Genomic DNA, 22,405 nt, shown 5'->3' with positions numbered 1-22,405 from the left:
GCTCTTAATTTTTAATTTTGAAAAACATACGCTATTTTTTTCCTTCTTAGGCCACAATGCTGACAATTATCATGTGAGAGAATGATCCAAATGTTGGAAATGATAAATATCCATATTAGAAACTCATGTGGTGTCTGTGAATGACCATGTAATCAGGGAAGGTGCCATCTGGCTAATCCAAAACACCTATGTCTTTAATAATTATAATTCAAAACGGATAACAACGGATAACATGGTTAATATTTTAACAATTTCTTTTGGCTACCAATTCCATGGCAAAGCCTTCAATCATCCCAAAGAATTTCATCTGTGTGATCTTTGACCTTTGATTTGTACTCCATGAAATCTCTAAAGGGATTTTTTTACATCTTAAATGTCAAGGTTGAATTTCCACTGAGAAAAAAAATGAAGGCACAGATTGTCAGTACATTATTCAATATGATGAATTACATTATTCAATTTTGATTTTGGCAGGAAATTGTTTTTCCTTTCACCCCAAAGCTTTGACATTTTGTACAGAAAGGAGTATACCACCACGCCTGTAATCCTGGTGACTCAGGAGGCTAAAGCAGGAAGATTGCAAGTTTGAGATGTTTTAGGGAGACCCTGTCTCAAAATAAAAATTATAACAAGTAAAAGGCTGGGGATGTAGCTCAGTGGAGCAGCACCCCTGGATTTAATCCGGAGTACCCCAAAGTTAAAAGGAAAAAAAGAAGACTTAGTTCATTAAGTTAAAAGGGAGGGAGGAAAAAGGACAGAAAAAGAGGGAGGGAGGGAGGGGGGTGAGGGAGGAGGGGGTGAGGGAGGGAGGGAGAGAGAGAGACAGAGAGAGAGAGATTGAGATTAAATGCTTTTGAAAAACAAGTTTGCAAATTTAATATTCTGATTTTTCTCCCAATGAAATCAAATCAAGAGAGAGACTCAGTTTAGTATATTTTGTTTTATCAACTTTTGTTCAGCTTTCTTTTAAAAAGTTTCTATGTAATCTTTCTGATGGAAGGAAGGTAAGTATCTTGTTCTGTTTTAAAATCTTAACCAAAATACCTAGTCAAATCTCAAAGCCTTTTATTTCTTAACATGAGCGGATATGAAAAAGGGAAGTAATAGAAAGGAATACCTTGAAATTTTCTGTCATTACAATGCAATAATAGAATTAATTCTAGGGAAATATCTTGAGAAAACATATCAACGTTTGGACTAACATTCCCCAAAACGACCTTTCTGTTGACCTTGACAATCATATGAGTTATTTCAATTAGAACTATGTCTTTAGGATCATTTCCATTTAGAAATGAAGAGTTTATTTTTATTTGCGTGTGTGTGTGTGTGTGTGTAAGAGAGAGAGAGAGAGAGAGAGAGAGAGAGAGAGAGAGAGAGAAATACACAGGGAATACTAGTATTTGTAGTTTCCTGCCAAATTAGACATTTTTGATTCCTGATAAGTTAAACTATTTGAACATTTGAGTTCCATTCTTGTGCCTCAAGTTTGGTGAAAAGACTTGTTTTCATCCTTTTATTATTGCTACTATGGCTAGAAAAATGAAAGAGTTTTAAAGAATGGTAACATGCTTATTTTCACAATAATACAATTATGAAAATTTCCAATTTGTAAAACATTTGCACTTCTAACAACAACATTTTTTCTTTTTCCTACTAAAGCACTGAATTGGTGTCCAAGATAATATTAAATATATATTTTCAAAATAAAGATTTCAACTTTTAAAATCTGAGTGTCCTTACATTAAGTTCTAATGTTGGTACTTTTACATTGCTCTATCTGGAAATATTTTGAGATATATGAGGAAAGGCTCTCAATTATTTTTACACAGATCTATTTTCAATGTAAACCTTGGAGTGGGTACCCTGGAAAAAAATTAAAGGTAAGATGACTTGATAAAGCTCTGTTGCTGCCTATAGAACTAAGTCCCTTCCTATTGAGTCTCCCTCTTATCACCATGCCACATAGGGAGTTGACAGCAGGATTCTAGTTGGTCTTTACTCATGTGGTTCAAACATGGCAGATGCTGAGATTTCAGGACATACCGATGATGCTAAAGAAGGAAGAGTTTCATCCTGTGCAGCCCACTCTTAGAATAAAATGGGCCTATCATCTACTAAGAAGAAAAGAAAATACAGTGCCACCCACAGCACAACAATGTACTTCCTCTGGATGAGTTTGTAAAGGTCAAATCCATCAAATGATTGATTTGAAATATTTTGCATGGGGTTATTTTAGATGGGAAAGAGTGGACTCTAATTTTGGTGCTGTAGAGAGATTTAAAAAAACAAAACAAAACAAAACAAAAAAAAACAAAACATGGTCCACAGATCTGCCTGGTGTGTCCTTGGTCCAGGAGAGAACCTCATGCAATTCCTGACACTTTAGTTCAAGGAAAGAACACCTACCTATGGTGGACAGGGAGAGTAGCTTGGTTTCTACATAGTCTTTCAGAATGAAAGACTAACCATTTCCAAGTGAGCATTCAGTAAATGCTAACTGAAGAAATGTAAGGAAACAAATTAAATGATACCATCACTAAAATTTACTTATGTATTTTAATGTTGCATGGTTCATATGCTTAGAAGAGCCACTAATAGCAATATTTATTTTTTGTTTTTATTATGTAATATCAACAAGACATTGATTGGGGTCAGAAAATAATGAGAAACTAAAGAGCTATTACTGCTTAGAACCTGTTCTCTATGGAAGTTATTTAATGTATTTGTTCTGATAATAACAGAATACTTCTATAAAAACAAAAATACTGAAAGTAAAGGTCAATTTTATTGAACAACAAAAATTACCTTATTTTTTTCTACTTAAAATAATTTTGAAGATAATCAATGTTTATTATATCACATATTTAGTAACTAGAATTTTTAAAAGTGATGCATATATCCCAAGTAATTTGTATGTAAGAAAGTTATATCTGCATATTTCCCCAGGCTACTTTCTTTTTAATAGGGTTGAAAGTTTGATTCAAATGTATGATATGTCAAGATCATTGTACTGTCATGTGGAACTAATAAAAAAAAAAAAGAAGAAGAGACAAGGGAGAGAAAAAGAAGAGATGGGCAGAGAGGAAGGAATTTCTTTTGGTTAGGGAAGAATAGACTTGTTTCATATTTAATAAGCTCTCCAATTTCTAGACAGTAGCTTCATTAAACCAATGCATTGCAGAGCGTAATCTGGTAAAACCCGCCTGGCCAATGACTCAAAACAGACTTACAATGACGCTTCACTGAATATTGTATTCACTTGTCAATGAGACCCAGAGGTTGCATTGCATGATAGGCTCTGGAGTTCTTAACTGCTAAAGTATCAGAAAGTTGATTGAGAATACTTGTTACATCTGCCTACATAAACTGAACCCAATGCAAAGAAGTAAAAAAGTCCATGCACTATTAGAAGCTGCTTAATTCATGTTAATTCCCATACAAATTATGAGGTAGCCAAAGATGTAGCAAAGCATCTACCAGAAGTCAAGCAAGAGAAAGGGGGATAATTAAGAAAGTATCTCCATAGAAGATTACAGTCTATTCTTTAAAAGACTTTTTGTAAAGTGCAGAGCTGCCTAAAAGAAAGGAGGCAAGTATCAGACACTTTTTAACCTCTCTACCAGTACCATGTAGCTTCCGTTTTTTAAACCAAGAGATGGTTGGTACATGGATACACCAAATGAAGATGTGCATATATGACCTGAGAAGAAATTTGCCTTCTAAAAATCTCCATTCCGCCAGAATGTTCACTTTGGCCAGATTCTGGTTGGAAGTGGAAGGGGATTCCAGGAAACATTTGAGAGTTCATCCTTAGACATTGTTCTTTTTCTTCTGATTTTATTTTTGTTTCAAATATGCTTACCTAGCTTTTGCAAGACTGGTCATTAAACTACTGAAATTTTCTTTTTCTAACCCAAATCTCTGCCATTTGGTAAAAAAAAATACATTTTTTTTTTTTTTTGCAGGAAAAGCAATAGGTGGTTTGAGAGAACCAAGAAATTTCACTCAAGTTCCCTGTGTTTGAGGGGGTGATTGATTAGTAGTGTTATAGATTATATTTTTAATTAGTGAGTGGCACCTCACTGTAGCAGTTCACTGAACTGGGGATGCCAAGGGTGATGCTCTATTCTTGGATCAAAAACCAATATGATCCATGATGCTTGGCAAATCCAAGACCATTTCTGGAAAGACAACCAGAGATTCCCATCATTTGGATCAGATGCTGACAAGAAGTGTAATAAAAATTCCTATGGCCAACTTAAGTTCTGGATGTTATTGTGTGGTTATGCTACTCGGAGGACAAATCTCATTTGCCATGTGTCAAAATGTTCTTTCATTCTATAAAGTAGGTATCAGAGGCACCCTGGTTATACATCTTATGTTAATAAATATCATCTTTGTCATCTCTAAAGATGTTTCTTATTATCATTTATGAGTTCAATACTGCAAACAACAGCTAGGCTCAGTTCTTACAGAACATTGTCTGGTAGAGAATCTGATGCGAAGGCATTTCTTTGTCAATGTCAACAATACTCGTTTTCCACAAATGTTCAGCACCGGTAAGGTATATTCCTATGCAAAAAAAAAAAAAAAAAAACCCAAAAAAAACAAAACCAAAAAAAACCCAAAACAAAACAAGACAAAAACTACTATTCCTTATTAGACATGCAAATAGGGCAGTCTCTCTAAAAACTGTCTTCCAGAATGAACATATTCTTTGGTTTAATTTAAAATTAAATAAGCAAATGAAGCAAGAAGGGTTTGAGGAAGATGAGAAGCAATTCAAATCCAAATGAGTGAGTGAGCTCCTCTCTATCTTTGCATCCACTCTTTCCCAAATAGTAGAAAAAGGTGATTTATGTGTTAAACTAGCCCTGGTCATAATTCTATGCTGTCTTCACGTATGAAAACTTGTCATAATGAACAGATCATTCCTATTGGCTACCAATTAAACCTTTCTAGTAAGATCAGTTACAACTGAATGAACAATGTGATAATTGCACCTTCCAACTTCACACTAACATAACAACAACGGACTTCTCTTAAACTCAGGAGAGAGTCTGTTAGCACCTTTGAATTTGTTCATCTCTACAGCAGAGAGAACATGCTGGGAAAAAAAAATAAAAGAAGAAGAAGAGAAAGTACATTCCTTGCTGTCCATCCATGGCTCTGTGTGTGAATACATCACTGATACCTTCTGGCAAAATAAAAGATGTGGTCTGAATTTGTCCTTGGATGTACAGAACTCAATTAAAAGACATTAGTACAGTTGGGTTCTCTGAGCAGCTTCTTCATCACACAAACCCCCAATTCTCTGCTGTCCATCAGAAGTATTGGGGGTTCTATTGTCTTTCCTTAGGCAATTGAGGAGAAGGTTGAATTCTAGCTGCAACGGTCACACCTCTGAGCTGTCACTATGGTGGCTCTGTGGGGGCATCATGGGCTCGCTGCTGCCAGAGCCCTTCGGAGTGTCCTTACCCCTGACGCTTTTCTTGCTTTTGCACATCATCGCTGCAATGACAGTGAGGCAGATGGTGAGTAATCCCACCGCAATGCTGCCCACGATGGTGACCAGACTGACCTCAGAGCTGGGACGGTTGAGCTCCCGGGGTAGGATGCCTTCGGGGGGGACTCTCCCTGGGGGGGTCTGCCTCTTATTGGTGCGGTCCAGGGCAATGTGCTGGATGTTTGTCCCTCGGTTGTTTTCAGCACCGATGTCCCATGCCAATGGGGGTGCACTCCTGATCTCTCTCTTCTTCCGGCTCCCGGTAGTTATCTGTGGCTTCCCTTGATGCACCAGAGAGTGGTACTCATACTCCACACTTCTTTTGCCGATACCTCGATTGGTGTTGTCTTTTGATCTTACTGTATAGATTGTGTGTATGTACCATTCTCGGCCCAGAGCAACCTGGAAAACAGCCCTTTTGGTTAGGAAATATGATTCTATGACAACCTGGTTCATGACTCTTTACAAGAGAAATTAGAGTAGAGATAATGAAAAAATGTTAATTTAGCCTGACTTAATTTACTCAATACTTTTTGAGAGTGTAGAGGTGCAAGGCTCCAATGTAAAGCACTCTGCGATAACTTCTGGGCAACTCAAGGAAGCGTGCACTGGTGAATATGGTATTTGCAGTCACAGAATGTGAGTGCTGTAAAGAAATTTCTTTAGTACATAGTGTAGCTTATTCTTTTAAAAACGAGCAAAGAAGAATACACAGTAGATCAGTGCCTTGATCAATCTCTCCCAACTAGTTAGTGGCAGAGTTAGAACCAGATCTCAAATCTGACCCTCTGTGCTCTTTCAATATGTGTTGCTGCTTTTTTACAGATAAGACCACAGTGGGGAAATATTAACTTTTAAGCTTCTCCAGGATCTGGGAATAGGAGGGATTTTCTGATGCCTCTTTGAAGCATTCAGGATTTAGAGAAGTTAGATGTTTTGAGAGATAAAAAAAATCATATTTTGATCTGTTGTTTGAAAAGAGTCAGAATAACAAATATGCTTTCTTAAGATTCCTTCCTTAGGTTGAATGAGAATAACATTCTCCCGTCTGTATAAAAATCCTGCCTGCATAATTTTCAGTAACTATCCTGAAGGGTGTACTTGCTCCCCCAAGGATTCACAACCCCAACACATCTCTGAATTTGTTGTGTTTGTATTCTCAGTGTTGTTAGGACAGCCTGCCTCTCTCTGCACTCTTGTCTCAGAATTTTTTATCTTCATGGATAGAATCTTTGAGAAGGGAGATCTTGTATATTGTGCACAATTGTTTTTTTAAATACATTTATTCAATCTGCTGTTTATTTATTTATTTTTATGTGGTGCTGAGGATGGAACCCAGGCCCTTGCATGTGCCAGGTGAGTGCTCTAGCACTGAGCCACAACCCCAGCCCCACAATTGTTTTTATGAGCCCATCAGTTCATGCAAGATCACTCTCAAAAGTTGGCTGTGAAAAGTCCCCAGGAAGGAAATTTTCAATAAGAAAAGCAAACTATATAGTTGTCTGACTTAGCTCTATATTCTGGGCTGAATAACAGTCTTCATTACATGTAGTCTTAAAATAGTAACACATTAATAGAAATAATAATAGCTAGAATTTATGGACTGCATTATCTTAAATGTTCCCGTTCACTATGTACAATATTACTATTACTTCCATTTATCTAGGAGACATCTGAGGCAGAAATGTCAAGAGTCTTGCACATGGTTATTCAACTTTTTAAAAGGAGCTTGTTTGGGGCCTTACCTGAAAGAGTGGTGTTGAGTCGACTTTAAATCCATCAGAGCCAGGCTGATTCACTAAGAGAATGGCTTCAGGGTCATCCACTGCCAGTTTGGCATTAAAGAGGACATTTCCAAAACTGGTGGCTTGTGTCTCTGGTTGAGCTTTGTCCTTTGAGCAATAAGGAAAGTGATGGTTGCTATAGACAATGCCATTTTTTGCAAGGGCTGATAAGTTTTCCTATTAGTTTTGTGTAATTACAAAGCTTTTTAAGCTTTTACAGGTTGACATAAAATGTTACTATTTGATTTAATTTAAAAGGATGATATTGTTTTAAAGTATAAGACCAAAAGACTTAGACTTAAAAATCTATCCAGCTCATGTTTGGATGAAAGCACTTACCACAATTTTAAATCTATACAGAAGTGAAGGAGAGTCGGCTAAACAGCCATATTCTTCATTTGTTGGACTGTACTTGGGGACATAGCCATCAGCTCCAGTGCATAGGAAAACCTTCTCAATGCTGCAGTAAAAGGAGTCACCCAGATTCTGGACAGGATCTACCATGACACGACCATAAATTATATCACCTGAAACAGACGTGGCAATGTGATTTCTCTCCTGTGATAGGATGACATCTGCATGATGCTACAGTTTATGACAATAATGACCCAGAGATTGTTTCCTTTGTGTCTGTCATCAAATATGGAAAGCCTTTTCATGTTAGGATCTGGTCAACTCCCAGGTCTCCAATAAGACCACTTTGTGGCATGACCGAGGCCGTCTAGAGAGGTATGGAGCCTCCGATGCTCAACCACCAGTGGGAATAATCTGAAAGTCTGGCCTATGATTTGATGTTCATAACATCCCCTTGTGGTTAAAGTCCAGTTTACACAAATTAATTTTTTAGTGGGTGAGATGTAGACTCATATACTATAAAATCACACTGAAAAAGAAAACATCAATAAACAGTCTAATTAACTTTATTTGCTTTGGAAAGAGAGTTTAGTGAAACCCCCTGGTATTTAATCACACATTTCTCAGTAATTACTAACCTCTTGGGTATGCTAGGTATTTTTCTAGGTGCTGAGTCTATGCCATTAAAAAAAAGATGGGAACAATATTTTCTTGTGAGGCATTTACAATCTCATGTAGCGGCAGTATTTTAACTTGTGAAAACTGAAAAAAAATTCAAGAAAAACCACAGACTGCTCTAAGTGTACAGAGGCTAAAAACAGAATAAAGACACCATCCAGTGACATCTGCCCAATTTCAGTGACTCCTCATATCTGCCGGAGTGATGAAGACTCGATTGTATTCTTACCTCCACAGGAGAGGCTGTAATTTTTTCCCTCAAACACAATCTCAATAAAGCAAGGACAAACACAGCAGCCCTCTCATTTGTGAAGTAATACCTTCTGCAAAAGCAACATCGCTTTCTTGCCCAAATCCCATGGATCCGTCAGACAACCAGAGACTCTTCTTGGAGAGTAGGTACATCTGAGTATTCAGGCTAAATTCAGCTGCCACTGGATCGCTGACCTAAAACCAAGGGTAAAAGCCCTTTTATGTATTCTTGATGGTTCTGAAGATTCACAAGCACACACCATACTGTTCACATACACGTTCACTGTATACTGCCTTGTAGAATACTAAACACCATGCTGCAATCTCCATATCCAATCAAGTCAATTTAGGGAATTATTATGTTCATTTTTTTCCTTCTTGAAAAAGCAAAACTATTGGGATTAAATCATTTTTTTTTTGAATGGGGCTAAGTAGCATTTCTTGAACTCATTTCTACTGGCATATTGGGGCATACAAAAAAACCTGTAAATATCATGGTTGGTGGAAGATCAACATTTAATACATAATAACAATTAGGTACTTTAAAGTGGTTTGAACTATAGATTTCATTCTCCTTGAAGATTAAGAATGAGATGTAGATGGGCAGAACTCTGAGAAAGTTCTCAAATCTCTGAGGTAGCAAACTGCAGGAGCTGACAAGATGAGATCAGATAAGAGAAAAATCACTCCTGCATGAACTTAATCTATGGATTTCAAATCTAGGACCAACAACAGATAAAATTCAATTCAGTTTGCCTTCTTTCTTCCCTTGCTTCCTTCCTATGTGACTTACTTTTTTCTCAGACAGAAGCATTAAAGTCATTCATGTGTGAAAAAAGGAGTAGTGATCAAAGTAAACCACGACTTTAATGAAGTGGGACTCCACAAGTCATGGCATAAATAACCCTGTGAAACACACCTGTTGGAATCGGATGTCAAGGTCAAAGGTGACAGGCTCTCTGGGGTTGCAGGTGACTGGCAGTCGGTATTCCTGATTGGACGGGGTGGTGCATGGCACCAGCTTTACAGTATAGGTTCCCGAGTAGTCACGTACCTTTGAGAAGGAAAGAAGGCATTTATATAGTTTTCACTTAAAAACTCAAGGTGAAATCCGAAGGCAGCAGAAAAGGAAAATTAAGCAAGCCTTACTTACTGCAAAGTCAGAGACAAAGCTCCATTGCTGGATAGGCTGGTTATAGGTTGGTTCACTCCTTACAAGGCGGAGGGAAAAAGTCAGGCCTGGATGATCAGCTGACATGATCATTGAGCTGGTAAAAGATGCTAGGGAAGTGCCAACAATAACAACAATTCAGTGGTTACATTGAAAGAGCGCACAGCAGTTTCATGTTCAAAATACCTTACCACATATTATTTGCTTGTATTCTTATACGTCTGCAAAATAGTCAAGGTTGGTATGATAATCTTCATGTTGCAGGTAAAAAAAATTGGGCCGAGAGCAATTATGTGACTGTCCCAAGCTCATCACACAGAGAAGGTGTGGGACTTCTGATTGTTAATTCAGTGTCTTTTCTGCAATGATTTTTCTCAAAAGGTAATTGTACAGAAATGCTCGAATTGCTCAGGACTACTTTCCAGGGAGTCAGTGCAGAGGGATCAGAGTGGCTATGCATGTTTTTATTGTGCACCAACTTTGTGAGCTGAACTTCAAATAGTCTGTTAGCATCTGCACAGCTGGGCAACCCCAATCTACAAATGGGATCTAAATTTAATTAGATTGCCTGCAACTGAGGCTAAACAAAGATTCAGTTTATGAGAAAGGTGGATCCGGGGAAGGAACTGTAAAGACCAGGAAATCCTCCTTTTTCAGAACTGTCAATTACAATAATGCAAAATGATTCCTTTTGGTTCTTTCTTGTAGCTCAATCTCATAAAAATACAATGAACCCTCTTTATTTGCCTGCATATTCAGCTCTGGTCTCTCTTTCATTAGGGCTTACATCCTGAAAAGGGAAGGATATGGAGAAGGAAAGTCAACTAATTTTCCTTTCTAATCTGACAGAAGTTGGCACTCCAGTTAAATAGGCAAGCCAGTTTAGTAGTATGGAAAGTCAAATAGGAAAACAAATTATTTGTAATGAAATGTCCTTTTTAAAACAAGGAAATGTGGGGCTTCACTGACTGCAGCCTCACTCATACTCAAAGCATTGTCCATCACATTGAGTAAAATTGCCTAGACAGTCCTAGCAGTTAAAACATCTGAAACTTCAGTATGAAAGTCAAGTACCACTTCTGGCTGTCTTATAAGGATTTCTCACAATACCTAGAAAAGGGTTATAAATGGAGAAGTGTTTGCTAAATGAATCATCTGAAATTTAAAAGGAAAAAATATATATATATTTTTTCCATATATATATATATATATATATATATATATATATAATAATATGCACAACAGAAGCAAAGTGGGGAANTTTTTTTTTTTTTTTTTTTTTTTTTTTTTTTTAGGTTTAGTCTACAAAAATGAAGCTGTAAATTGAGAGACACGATAAACTTGTCAAAATCATATAGAGCTTTGGACATCTAAGTGGAAATGGGGTTGTGTTCTCCAAAATGACTGCAAATTTTACAGGCTTAAAGAAAACTTTGATGCTTTCCCAAGACATTTAATAATTTGGCAAAATTTAGTTCCACATATAAGAAAGAAATGAGATCCTTATGCACACACTGAGAACCAAGGGAGGATCCTCATTAAGATTCACTTAAATATCCATCTAAGGTGAGATGTGGAATTAAAATACTGGACGTATCCTGGAGTGATTCCTTAGAGTGATCAGGTTACTTTCACATAGCTTTATGGTTATTTTAATCTGACCAGGACAGTATATTTGCGATTGAGATATGCTACCTACTCTGTTTTCTTTCTGGCTAGTAATGCAGTTTCAGCACGAAGCTATAGACATTCATAGAACCACAACAATAAGGTGTGTCTGAAAAGAAAAAGTCCTGATCTACAAGGGAGTAATTAACTTTAAGCTGATAGACTTTGAGTTATTATTCTCACAGAGTTTGAAATAAAATTTTACATCTGCCAATGGATCTTAAGCACTCAAAGACTTGTGTTTTAAGATATTTTGGCTAAAATATCACAGAATAATAGAATTTTAAATAGGCTAAGAGATATTAGAAGTTTTGTGCATCCCGGAAAGGTTAAACAATATACCTGAAATCACACAGCTAGTTTCTCCATCCATTTTCTAGAACCCAAGGGAAATATACATCAATGGCTAATCATCCAAGATGGATTGTTGGAGTAAAACACCCATGGAATGCAGAAAGTTATATTTAATGGTCACATATACAAAATTCGAGTCATTGCTATGATCTTATTAAACAAAATTCTGTCCACCACAAAATGAAAATAACCTTATTACTGAACAGAAAAAGAAAAAAAAATATTGAAAGTTGCTTCTATGTTCATTAGCTACAGTGAACAAACCAAACCAAAACAAATACCCACACTCACTTCTCTTAAGTAATTCAAGTGGGTAAGAAAACTTTGGAGTGCCTGTCTGATGCACGCACCTTGGAGTTCGGCTCCTGGTGGGCTGCCAATTCCATTGCTCCACAAGATGGCAGTGTCATACACAAAAGTCAGACGAAGCTCCGACTTCAAATCAAAATGCTGCCAGCCACCTACTCCCACTGGGGAGTGGAACACGTAGGAAACATACAGAGGAACTCGAAGGGTCACGTAAGACTGCACTAGGTTTAGGACCTGAAACAATAAAATCATATCTGTCAACACGATGATCCTGTGTCAACTAGAGGAGCCGATTTTGTACAAATCATTTTCTCCTTAGACTTAACTGAGGATTTCACATAAGTCACTGAGGAAAGGAAATGACAGCATTCATTCTGTAACACTGTTTTCCCCTCTCTTAACTTTGGATCAATTAAACCATTGTTACTAACCACCTTGATTTGCAGCAAAGGGTATGCAAAAGAAACGCTTAGGATGAACATTATTTTGAGCATAGTATGCTCACACAGTCCTTTTGATTTTGTAGCAGCTTTATTAAGATAGCTCATATATCGTATTGCTTAAAGTGGAAAAATCAGTAGTTTTTAGTATATTCAAGGAGTTGTACAAGTATCATCACAACTAATTTTATAATATTTTTATCACCTGCCCAAAGAACCCAGTACCCATCAGCAGTCCCCCCATCCCCCAATCCCTTCTACCCACAGTTCCCGAAACACTAGTCTACTTTTGTGTCTCCACGCATGGCCTCTTCTGGATTTGGTATAAATGGATTCATACAATTGTGTGGCCTTTTGGAATAGACTTCTTAGCATGTTTTCAGGGTGGCTATGTTTCAGCATGTTTCAATACGTCATTTCCTTTTATAACTGAATAGCAGCCCATTTTGTGTATACATTATATTTTATTTATTCATTCATTAGTGGATGGGCATTTGGGTTGTTGTCAGTTTGGGGTTATAATGAAAAATGCTGCTGTAAGCTACTTTTTTTTTAATTAAACAGAAGGAGATGAGACAAAGCAGTGAAGATTTGTAAACAAACATTTAATAATGACATGGGACATTTAAAATGACCTAAAAATAATTAGTTGCAAAAAAATAATTAATTTCAATAAAGTGTCTTTATAGTTTTCCTCTTCAGATACTTAGCAGGTGGACTGGGAGTAGTGGAGGTTAAAGTAATATTTATTTATTGAGCACTGATCACATTTCAGACAATGTACTAGATTCCCCCCCCAAAAAAGCTATTTAATATTTTCACTCTCCTTCATAATTATAGTTATGTGTATGTGTGGGTGATTGGATGGGTGGATAGGCAATTAATAGACAGAGAAAGAGATAGGAAAATCCTCTTGAAGAAATAAGATACATTTCTCCCAGGATACTTTAAAGGTCCTGAATGGCCCCCACCAAAATTAGAATCCAACTTCTGGTTTATGCTTTTTCTACTCTTACTATGATTTAATCACATTCCAAACAAAGCTGACAACAGTCCAAACATCATCTAACAAAAACTATCATAGCTAATTCTCTGAAGAACAGCAGGACAAACCCGACTATTATCTTCTCTGCAAGTGGAAATGGACTTAGGTCAGGTCACACTCTTTAGAAGTTCAAATCCAGCTGTGAGATAATAGTCTCATTTTTTCTATGCCAAGCTGACAAGAGGAATCAGTACCCAAGTGAGCAAATAATTTCAATCAGGAAAACTCTAATATGGCATGCCACCATGGAGTTAATAAGTGAACTCCTCACGTCACAAAAATGATCACCGGAATCACTAATACAAATATGTAAAATGAGAACCATCAACCAATAAGTGGATTCCCAGCTATGTAGAAGCTAACACTTCCCATTTGCTGTTAATCTGGGCAGCAAAGTAGGTTCCTTGCAAAACAAATTCTGTGAGACACAGTTTTCCAAGAGTGGCAGTGTAATGGAGGGTAATTAAGTCAATCTGCGAGAAGTGGTCATTATGATTCATATTTCTTCCTGAGGTTTTCAAAAGCAACCAGAAATTCAGTTGTGAATTTCAAATTAAACTTTATGATTTTTGCCAATGGTATACTCTATCCACCAACCATTACTCAGTGTATTATTTTGAAGGGAATTGTTAACATTCACTTGCTATGAATAATTGGGATAGAACTCCATGACTAATTCTTACTTGATTTTGTTTGATTCTTATGGTGAATTAGACTTTGATCATCTCAGGACATGAAATTAGCATCTGATTGCATTTTCTGATTATCCATGGCCAAGTCTTCTTTCTGTCTACTTAGAATCTCTGTCTTGAGGAACTGGAGCCTAAATGGAATGACCTTGATCCTCCAGGTCACCTGTTTTTTTTTTTTTTAATTGAAGCATGAGATGTAATCAATTTAACTTTAGATGTCAATTTAAAGATAGTACTCAATTTCCTTTTGGCCTTCTGTAACACAGGAATTTTTAAGGTATTCGTTTATATTAAAAATGGCAAATCTTAAATGGAGACACAGTGAATGATTCCATGTGTCCTTGCTGACCTTTGAAGCTTTTTCAACAAAGGGAAACAACACTTTATATACTAAATTTAAAAAGAAAGTGTAGAATCTAAATACCCTGGAAAAGGTAATATAAATGTCAAATTTATATTACTATTACTAAGTAGCAAGTATGTATTTGGGGAGTATATTATCTGCCTAAGAGAATGTCTGCTAATCAGTGTGAGTTGCATAGAGAAAAGGACGAACAGAAAGAAAGACTGTGTCCCCAAAGAAAAACTGTACTAGTAATATTTTCTGAGGTGGGAACTAATGTTAAGGAAAATTGCAGTAGTTTTAATTCTTTGCTTATTTTGGGCATACAGTTGTAACTATCCAACTTACATTTTAAACTTCTCATAAAATAAGATATGATATATAAATGTGTGTGTGTGTGTGTCTGTTGTAAAATTCTCATATAAGTAAACATACAAGAAGTATATATGTATATGTACTAACATCCAAGTACATACACCAGTGTTGTTCCATAAAAATATACTATGAGTCACAAATATAATTTTAAATTTTTTCATAGCTACATTTGAAAAAGTAAAAAAAAAGGTGAAATTAATTTCAATTATATAGTTAACTTAGCCCAATATATCAAAGATTACATTTTAATATGTAATCAATGTAAGATAATTTTTGGTAAGATATTATACATTCTTTTTTATATGAAATCTTTGAAAGTTGGTATGTATTTTACCTGTACCATGGCTGGGGCTATCAGATTGGACGGTGCAGATGTAAACCTCTATCCTCAATTTCTTCAACTACCTCACACATATTCAAAATAAAAATCATTTAAAATTATTTTTACCAGTAGGTGCATTCTGCACCTTTATCTAAGATAGGTGGTTTGTATTTGCCTCATAGATTGAAAACTAACCTGATCTGAGGGCTATCACTGCTGGGAATTTTCCACTGGTTGAAATATCTTTCTGTTGCTTCTTTGGTTGCCAGAAACATCTACATGTTGCATCAAGATGGTGGTGTTTGTGAATGTGGAAAAAAAAGTTCATCAATTTCAATAACTCAGGTCTCCAGGTATGCTTAGATGCATGGTTTAGGTCACCACTTTCACAAGTTAGAATTCTTAACCATGTTGTATGAACAGCACACATCTGGGAAGTCTTGGGAGAAAGACACCTTGGCTTTTGTCTAATTACCAGACTTTCTGAAGGTCTGTGTATCAGAGAGGCAGGTGAAAACCCTGGAATAGGTGTCAATATTGGTCCACAAATTCTTTTGCGGCAAGGAGCACTCTATGGGATAGTTAGGATGAAAGAATTATAAATGATTTAAATGACCAATAACAAAAGGAAGGTTGAATTCAGTGTGATGGCACACTTCCAAGGTGAAGTATCATGTAGCTATCAAAAGTCATAGATCTGAAGAATGTTCCTTGTCGTGGCAAAAGCTCATGTTAGGTTAAAAAGCAGAATACAAATGTTATAATAAATATTATGCCACTGCACTTAAAAATGTGATGCATATTAAAAGGAGATTAGAAAAATATGTCTTTGTACAGCAATAGTGGGATAATAGGTAAGGTATTTTTTCTTTCTTTATACCTTTTTAGTTCCCTAGATTTCCACAATGATATTACTTTCATTAAAACACACACATGGTTAAAAAATTAATTGGTAAATTTGACAAAACAGGAAGCAACACAGAGAGTTTGTTAAAGTTATACATTTTGGATTTCTCTTGCTATTTCTTGCAAAATGATTTAAAGCTTATACTTGAAAGAGAATCAGTGTACTAAATGCAGAGTAATGGGATGAAAACAGATGACCTCAATAAAGCATATTCTAGCCTCAAAGTCCATGTTTGAAAATCAAACATACCAGTAAAAAGAAGGTAAATTATTCAACAAACAAAGCAACTAGAATTTTTTTCTTTACTTTTCTAAAATCATGTCATATCTTCTCACAAATTCATTGCAATTTCATGTCTTAAGTACAAACTGTAACTGGGTTGCATTTCTTCAGCTTATTCAGACACATTGAACCATGTTATCAGTTGATGTTTACCTAACAAGGTGAAAGTTAAGATTCTTACCTTGCAATATAGCTGATAAAAGGTAAAATGAACATCTTTTATTTTTTAAAGAACTTGTTTTCATGAGAAAAATCACAAAAATATCCAATGCTTTTAAAATCTTAGTTTAATGTTAATAACTATTTTGCATCAAGAGTGTTTTTCATTGCATACCCAAACAACTTTATTATTATCATTTTTTTAATGAACACAGGGCACACATAAAGGTGGAATCAAATAATTTGTTTCATCTACATTTTTTTCCTGTTATGGCTCTGCTTTTATATTTTAGAAACTAATGATTAAAAATTTTAGAACTTCAAAATTTCATTTTCTTGGCAAGTAGAATCCTTAACTTTTACACAAGTAATGGTCTGAGTCTTTTCACTTTGTATCGTTGAAACTGTAAGCTCTGTCTAGTGTCCTCTCCTGGTATCTGATATGTTCCTTGGCACAGATTCGGCGTTCATGGATAGTTTCTTTAATGAATGAATGTACAAATGAATAAGATGGCCAAAGCTGATAAAATCTTGGTAGCAGCAGCAGATCATTGTAGTCAGACTACATAAAAAAGTCGAACTTCATTGCAGTTAACAGATAACTATCCTGGATTTTCCAGGTGATTCCTTCACTTTGGTAACTCCTCTTTATATGATAAATAATCTAAACTGGGTGGTTGATGAAGGCAGAAAACGCTTTTAGAATCTGTCAGAAACAGATCTCTAATCACAGACACAGAGGCAAGAACTTGGCAATATTTCATGGTGCTAGCTCTAGCTACTAAGAACACATAAAGAAAAAAATCAGTTCCCCATCTCATAGCTTCTGGCAGAAGCAATTACAGGTTAATAAAAGTTGTTTGCACAGTGATTACCTTAATCTAAAATGCCAAGTCTGGGCTGGGGATGTGGCTCTAGCGGTACCGCTCTAGCCTGGCATGTGCGGGGCGCTGGGTTTCATCCTCAGCACCACATAAAAAAATAAAATAAAGATGTTGTGTCTACCTAAAACTAAAAAATAAATATTAAAAAATTCTCTCTCTCTCTCTCTCTCTCTCTCTCTCTCTCTCTCTCTAAAATAAATAAATAAATAAAATGCCAAGTCTAAGAAAGGACTAGAAAGGGAAGTAATGTCTGCTAGGTGCTTGGCCACGTCTCTGTGGCTCTGCAGAGGACAAATATACCTGCTTGTGCAGCTTACAGGGAGGCTGATACAACCACTTGAAATGAAGCTACTCAAAAGCACACATCATGCACACTGAGAGCTCTAATTTATTTTTGCCTGTTTTCACATTCAAAATGCAGAAATGTGAGAGGTTGGAAGACTTTCATGAAATTCTAAAGTAGAATCTATTCTCTGCACTTTTTTTTTCTTCAGGTGCCATCACATGAAATATGTCTGCATTTAAAATTGAGATGTTTGCCCTTAGAGGATCACTACTGTTGGGATGTGGGTTTGCTCCGTTTTATCAACAGTGGGTGTGAACATAACCTGGTGCATATTTTCATGATTGCTAACGGGCAGCATTCTTGTATCAAGAACAAAGGGAAACATTCATTTGGCTTCCTTGAAACCGCATCTGTGACCATATCCATTCTTCACACTCACTCAGTTAAATACCCAGATAAGCATTATGATGTGGTTACGAGCCTAGACTTACTAGCTACATGAACTTGAGCAAGTTATTGAAATTCTCTCTGCTTCAGCATCTTATCTGTAAGGAGGGGACAAAAATAGTACTCATCTCAAAGGGTTGTTGTGAGATTAGCATGAGTGAAAATATACAAAGTATTTAAACGAATGGTAGATTCATAGTAAATATTAAATATATGTCAGCTATTATGATTATTATCATTTTTAATTGATAATACTATTATTAGATATTTCATTTTCTTCTCTAGAACCCAAAATCTAATCGAGGAAAAGTAAGAAAATATCTCAGCAGGTTAGCTTTTTTCTACTTTAATTTTTATTTTCTACTCCTTTACCTATATGCAAGCAATATGTATGTGTGTTGTAGGGACAATGTGGGAGAATATCAATGGATATTGATAGTGGAGAAATACAAGTCAAAGCCCAAGGAAGAAAGTAGAGGCAGGTGGGTTGTGCATTTCTATGCTTCAGCCCATAGCAACATGTTTTAGGAGCTTGTTTTTCTAGTTAGATTAAACTGATCATTTTATAATTTCATAACAAGGCCCTGAAATCTCAATGAGTTACACATAATCTGTTCATCTCTATGATGTTGATCAACATGGTGTATGCTATTAAATTTATTTTCAAAAATGCCTACATAGAAGAATCCCTTCAAAAGGAACTTATACAAGCTGGTTATCTACTGCAGAAGGTAAAACAAATTAGTTCAGAACTGGGTGCTGTCACAATTCTCATACCATGCTTTTTCTTTTTCCTAAGTATTATGTCACATATGCCTTTTGATCTGGTGGAATGTAACTGAAATCTATAGTTGCCAGGTGGCTTAACTATAGACGCAAAGCAATGACTCTTCTGGTCAGTAGAGGTCATGAGAAGAAAAAAAAATGTTTTAAACTTAAAGAATTCAATAGAGGAATTGGAATTTAAGAACCAAGGAAAGAAGAGTCAGTTTAGGCGAGCATTTTATATAGTCTGATGTGTTCTGACGATGAACACTTACAGGGCAAGCTCTGCATTCAAAATGACCTTGACACATTGGAGAACTATACAGACACAAAGTAATAAAGCTTAGGCAGGATAAGTGCAAGGTTTTAAGTAGAAGAGACTGGCTGAGTCACTTATATAAAAGACAAGACAATGTTGCCATTTTATGGAGAAGACAGAAAACATTCCATGACTTGACCAATTTCCTGAGAACAGAGCAATCAGAAAAGAAAGCAGAGTGATTCAATAATGGATTTAAAAATAGGCTCTGTGAGGAAGAGCTAAAGGAACTAGAGAGATTTGATCTACAAAGGAAACTTTTTGAGATAGAGTTAGTAAAATGAACCTTTGTTTTTATTCTGGGGATAGGATATTTTTTCTTTACTTTTTTTTTTTTTTTTTTCAGGTGACAAAGACAGGTTGGGGAAGAAGGAAATGAAGAGCTGTCATTTATGAGGGCTTAAGTAACTTGCCCAAGAAAACATAGGAAGAATATATTAGAACCAAGTTTGGGTCTCCATTAGATTGATCCCAGTATCCAGGTTTTGTACCACTATTTCAGGTTGACTTTATGTTGGTGTTTTTATTAGGCGTTTTCCCTTATTTGTGCAAGTTACCAAGTTACTGATTTTAAAGGAAGCTGTTAAGATGAAGTCTCACGACCTTGAGTTCAAAGGCTCCAGACATCACATGTGGCTGCTCAATTCAACATCAACACCAGCTGAGCTTGTCAAGTCCCACAGCTTTGCCATGGGATTAAACTGATAGTGAGTTATCACTGACTTTTCTTTTTCTACTACTCGCTTTATATTTTAACACCTTAGGAATGAAGCCCAAAGGAATTTAGGTACTATCGATTCCATTAGGAATTGAGCCTCATCTTGGCTAAATCTTGAAAGATATGTTATATTCTGCATACCCCTCACTACTTTAATGCACAGACCTACTTTTATAACTCTTTATTCAGTTCAAGTAAGACAGAGCATTGCTTTCAGTTTAAATATGCATCACAATCTTAACCTATACTCAACAGATTTAGATTTTCTATTATAACCCCAATGGAGACCTTGCTTTCTTATGATTTTTTTTTAAGTATTGGGGATCAAACCCAGGCCCTCCTGAATGCTAGGTAAGTGCTCTTCCACGGAGTTACCTCCGTAACCCTTCTTTTGTTTTTATCTTGCTACAAGGTCTCCCAGATTTCCCAGGCTGACTTTGAACTTGGTATCCTCCTGCCTCAGCTTCTCAAATGGCTGGGATTAAAAGACCACACACCCAAACTGACTTTTCCTTGTCATTTTAACATTTTTTTTTGATGATGGTGGTGGGAAGAGGACTTTGTGTGCAAGTGTGTATTTTATGCACAAATGAAGAGAAATTGTTAATTGTAGTGGAGAAACAACAAAAATGTTTAATGAAAATGACTTTGACTATTAGTGATGGAGACATAAAATAGAGAAAAAGGGGAGACAATTAGAAAGAAAAGAGAGGGGAAAGAAACAAGGGGAAGAGGAAGAGAAAGAAGGGGAAAAGGAAAAGATAGTAAGGAGGGATAAAAACTGGACTTATACTTGGGATTGTAAATCCTCATTTTAGATGATGTATGATACAGTTTTGTAGGCATCTATACATATATACCAGATATGACAATGTATACTTTAAGAGAGGTCAGTATTTGATTTTTAAATATCAGAGTTGTATGCAGTTTCAGGCAATGGTTACACAGTGTTCTTCCCATACAAAACTAATGCTGTCTCTTATTTAAAAATGTACCCAAATGACTTAAAATTAGCATATTGCCGTGATGCAGCCAACATTGATGTTTATAGCAGCTCAACTCACAATAGATAAACTATGGAACCAAGTTGCAAACTGAGCACTTATTTAACCTAGGTGAACTTCAACAGATGAATGGATAAAGAAAATGTGAGATATAAACTCTTCCATGTACACACATAGACACACACACACACACACACACATACACACACACACAAAATACCACATGATGAAATACTACTCAGCCTTAAAGAAGAATGAAATTATGGCATTTGCTGCTAAATGGATGGAGCTGGAGAATATCATGCTAAGTGAAATAAGCCAATCCAAAAAAACTGAAGGCCAAATGTTTTCTATGATATGCAGATGCTAATACACAATAAGGAGAGAGTGCCAGGGAAGAATAAGTTACTTTAGATTAGGTAGAGGAGAAGGGATATGGGGGTAAGATGGATAGTAGAATGAATCAGACATTATTACCCTATGCATATATATAATTATATGATCGGTATGATTCTACATCATATACAATCAGAAGAATGAGAAATTATACTCTATTATATATGATGTATCAAAGTGCATTCTACTGTCAGGTATAACTAACTAGAACAAATTAAGAAAAGAAGGAAAGAAATACATGCATTTTGACACAATGTTCCAGAAATAGGCATGGGTTTTCATGTCATCCTTGTCAATTATCTGGTCCCACTTGTAACTAATGACCTCCATTATTAAGACTGGAGTTAAGATTTAGCTAAAAAAAAAAAAATTCTATTAACAGAACAAACCAGCTGGTTTATGCAGTGATGGAAGCTCAGAAGTTAGAAATCTGTACCTGTCCGTCCGTTCCAATGGTGCCTCCGCAGTCAGCAAGGAGCTCTGACATGTCATAGTAGCTGACAAACTCCCACAAACAGGCCTCTAGGTTGAGGTTCCGGTAGAAGCGTAAGGTGCCGTTTCCTCTGAGAGGTGAGCTGTACTGGTAAGGATATGTCTCTCCAATGACTTCTGGATTTTTCGTGGCATCCGTCAGGAAGCCATGGTGGGTCTTCACCTCAGTGTAGTCCAGGAGGTTGGAGCACTTGTGGTTCCCAACTCTGGTGCCATCGGGGCTGAGGGTCAGCTCGAAGTTGGAGAGCTCTCTGGTGGAGATCACGGGGAGCATGCCTACAAGGGAGCGTAGGAACCAGGGTTTTGTCTTCTTGTGTTTGGAACTGTGTTAAATTTATCAGATTTTTGGAAATGTGTTAAATTTATTTAATTCTAAAGAGTGCTGAAATTGTCCGACTTTTCAAAGCCGGGAGGAAAGAAGTCCAGAAAGTCACAAAAGGACTTGAGGCTCAA

General features: G+C 36.3%; 1 protein-coding gene across 1 annotated transcript in view; it reads right to left on the bottom strand.

The window, feature by feature from the left end:
* Positions 1–1,311: 1,311 nt before the first annotated feature.
* Frem2 (FRAS1 related extracellular matrix 2) overlaps positions 1,312–22,405 on the bottom strand; it is a 172,325-nt gene continuing 151,231 nt past the window's right edge. Inside the window, exons 16-25 of the mRNA XM_015484020.2 lie at positions 21,897–22,228; positions 12,055–12,310; positions 10,373–10,390; positions 10,145–10,159; positions 9,728–9,855; positions 9,494–9,628; positions 8,643–8,769; positions 7,630–7,817; positions 7,252–7,398; positions 1,312–5,908 (exon numbers count right to left, since the gene is read on the bottom strand). Of these exons, the coding sequence (XP_015339506.1) occupies positions 5,396–5,908; positions 7,252–7,398; positions 7,630–7,817; positions 8,643–8,769; positions 9,494–9,628; positions 9,728–9,855; positions 10,145–10,159; positions 10,373–10,390; positions 12,055–12,310; positions 21,897–22,228 (1,859 nt within the window). The 3' untranslated portion in view covers positions 1,312–5,395. The remainder of the gene's footprint in view (positions 5,909–7,251; positions 7,399–7,629; positions 7,818–8,642; positions 8,770–9,493; positions 9,629–9,727; positions 9,856–10,144; positions 10,160–10,372; positions 10,391–12,054; positions 12,311–21,896; positions 22,229–22,405) is intronic.

This window comes from Marmota marmota, unplaced genomic scaffold (genome assembly GCF_001458135.2).
Source record: "Marmota marmota marmota unplaced genomic scaffold, marMar, whole genome shotgun sequence".
NCBI lineage: Eukaryota > Metazoa > Chordata > Mammalia > Rodentia > Sciuridae > Marmota > Marmota marmota.
The sequence above is the reverse complement of the archived record's forward strand: the minus strand, read 5'-3'. Positions and strand labels throughout refer to the sequence as shown.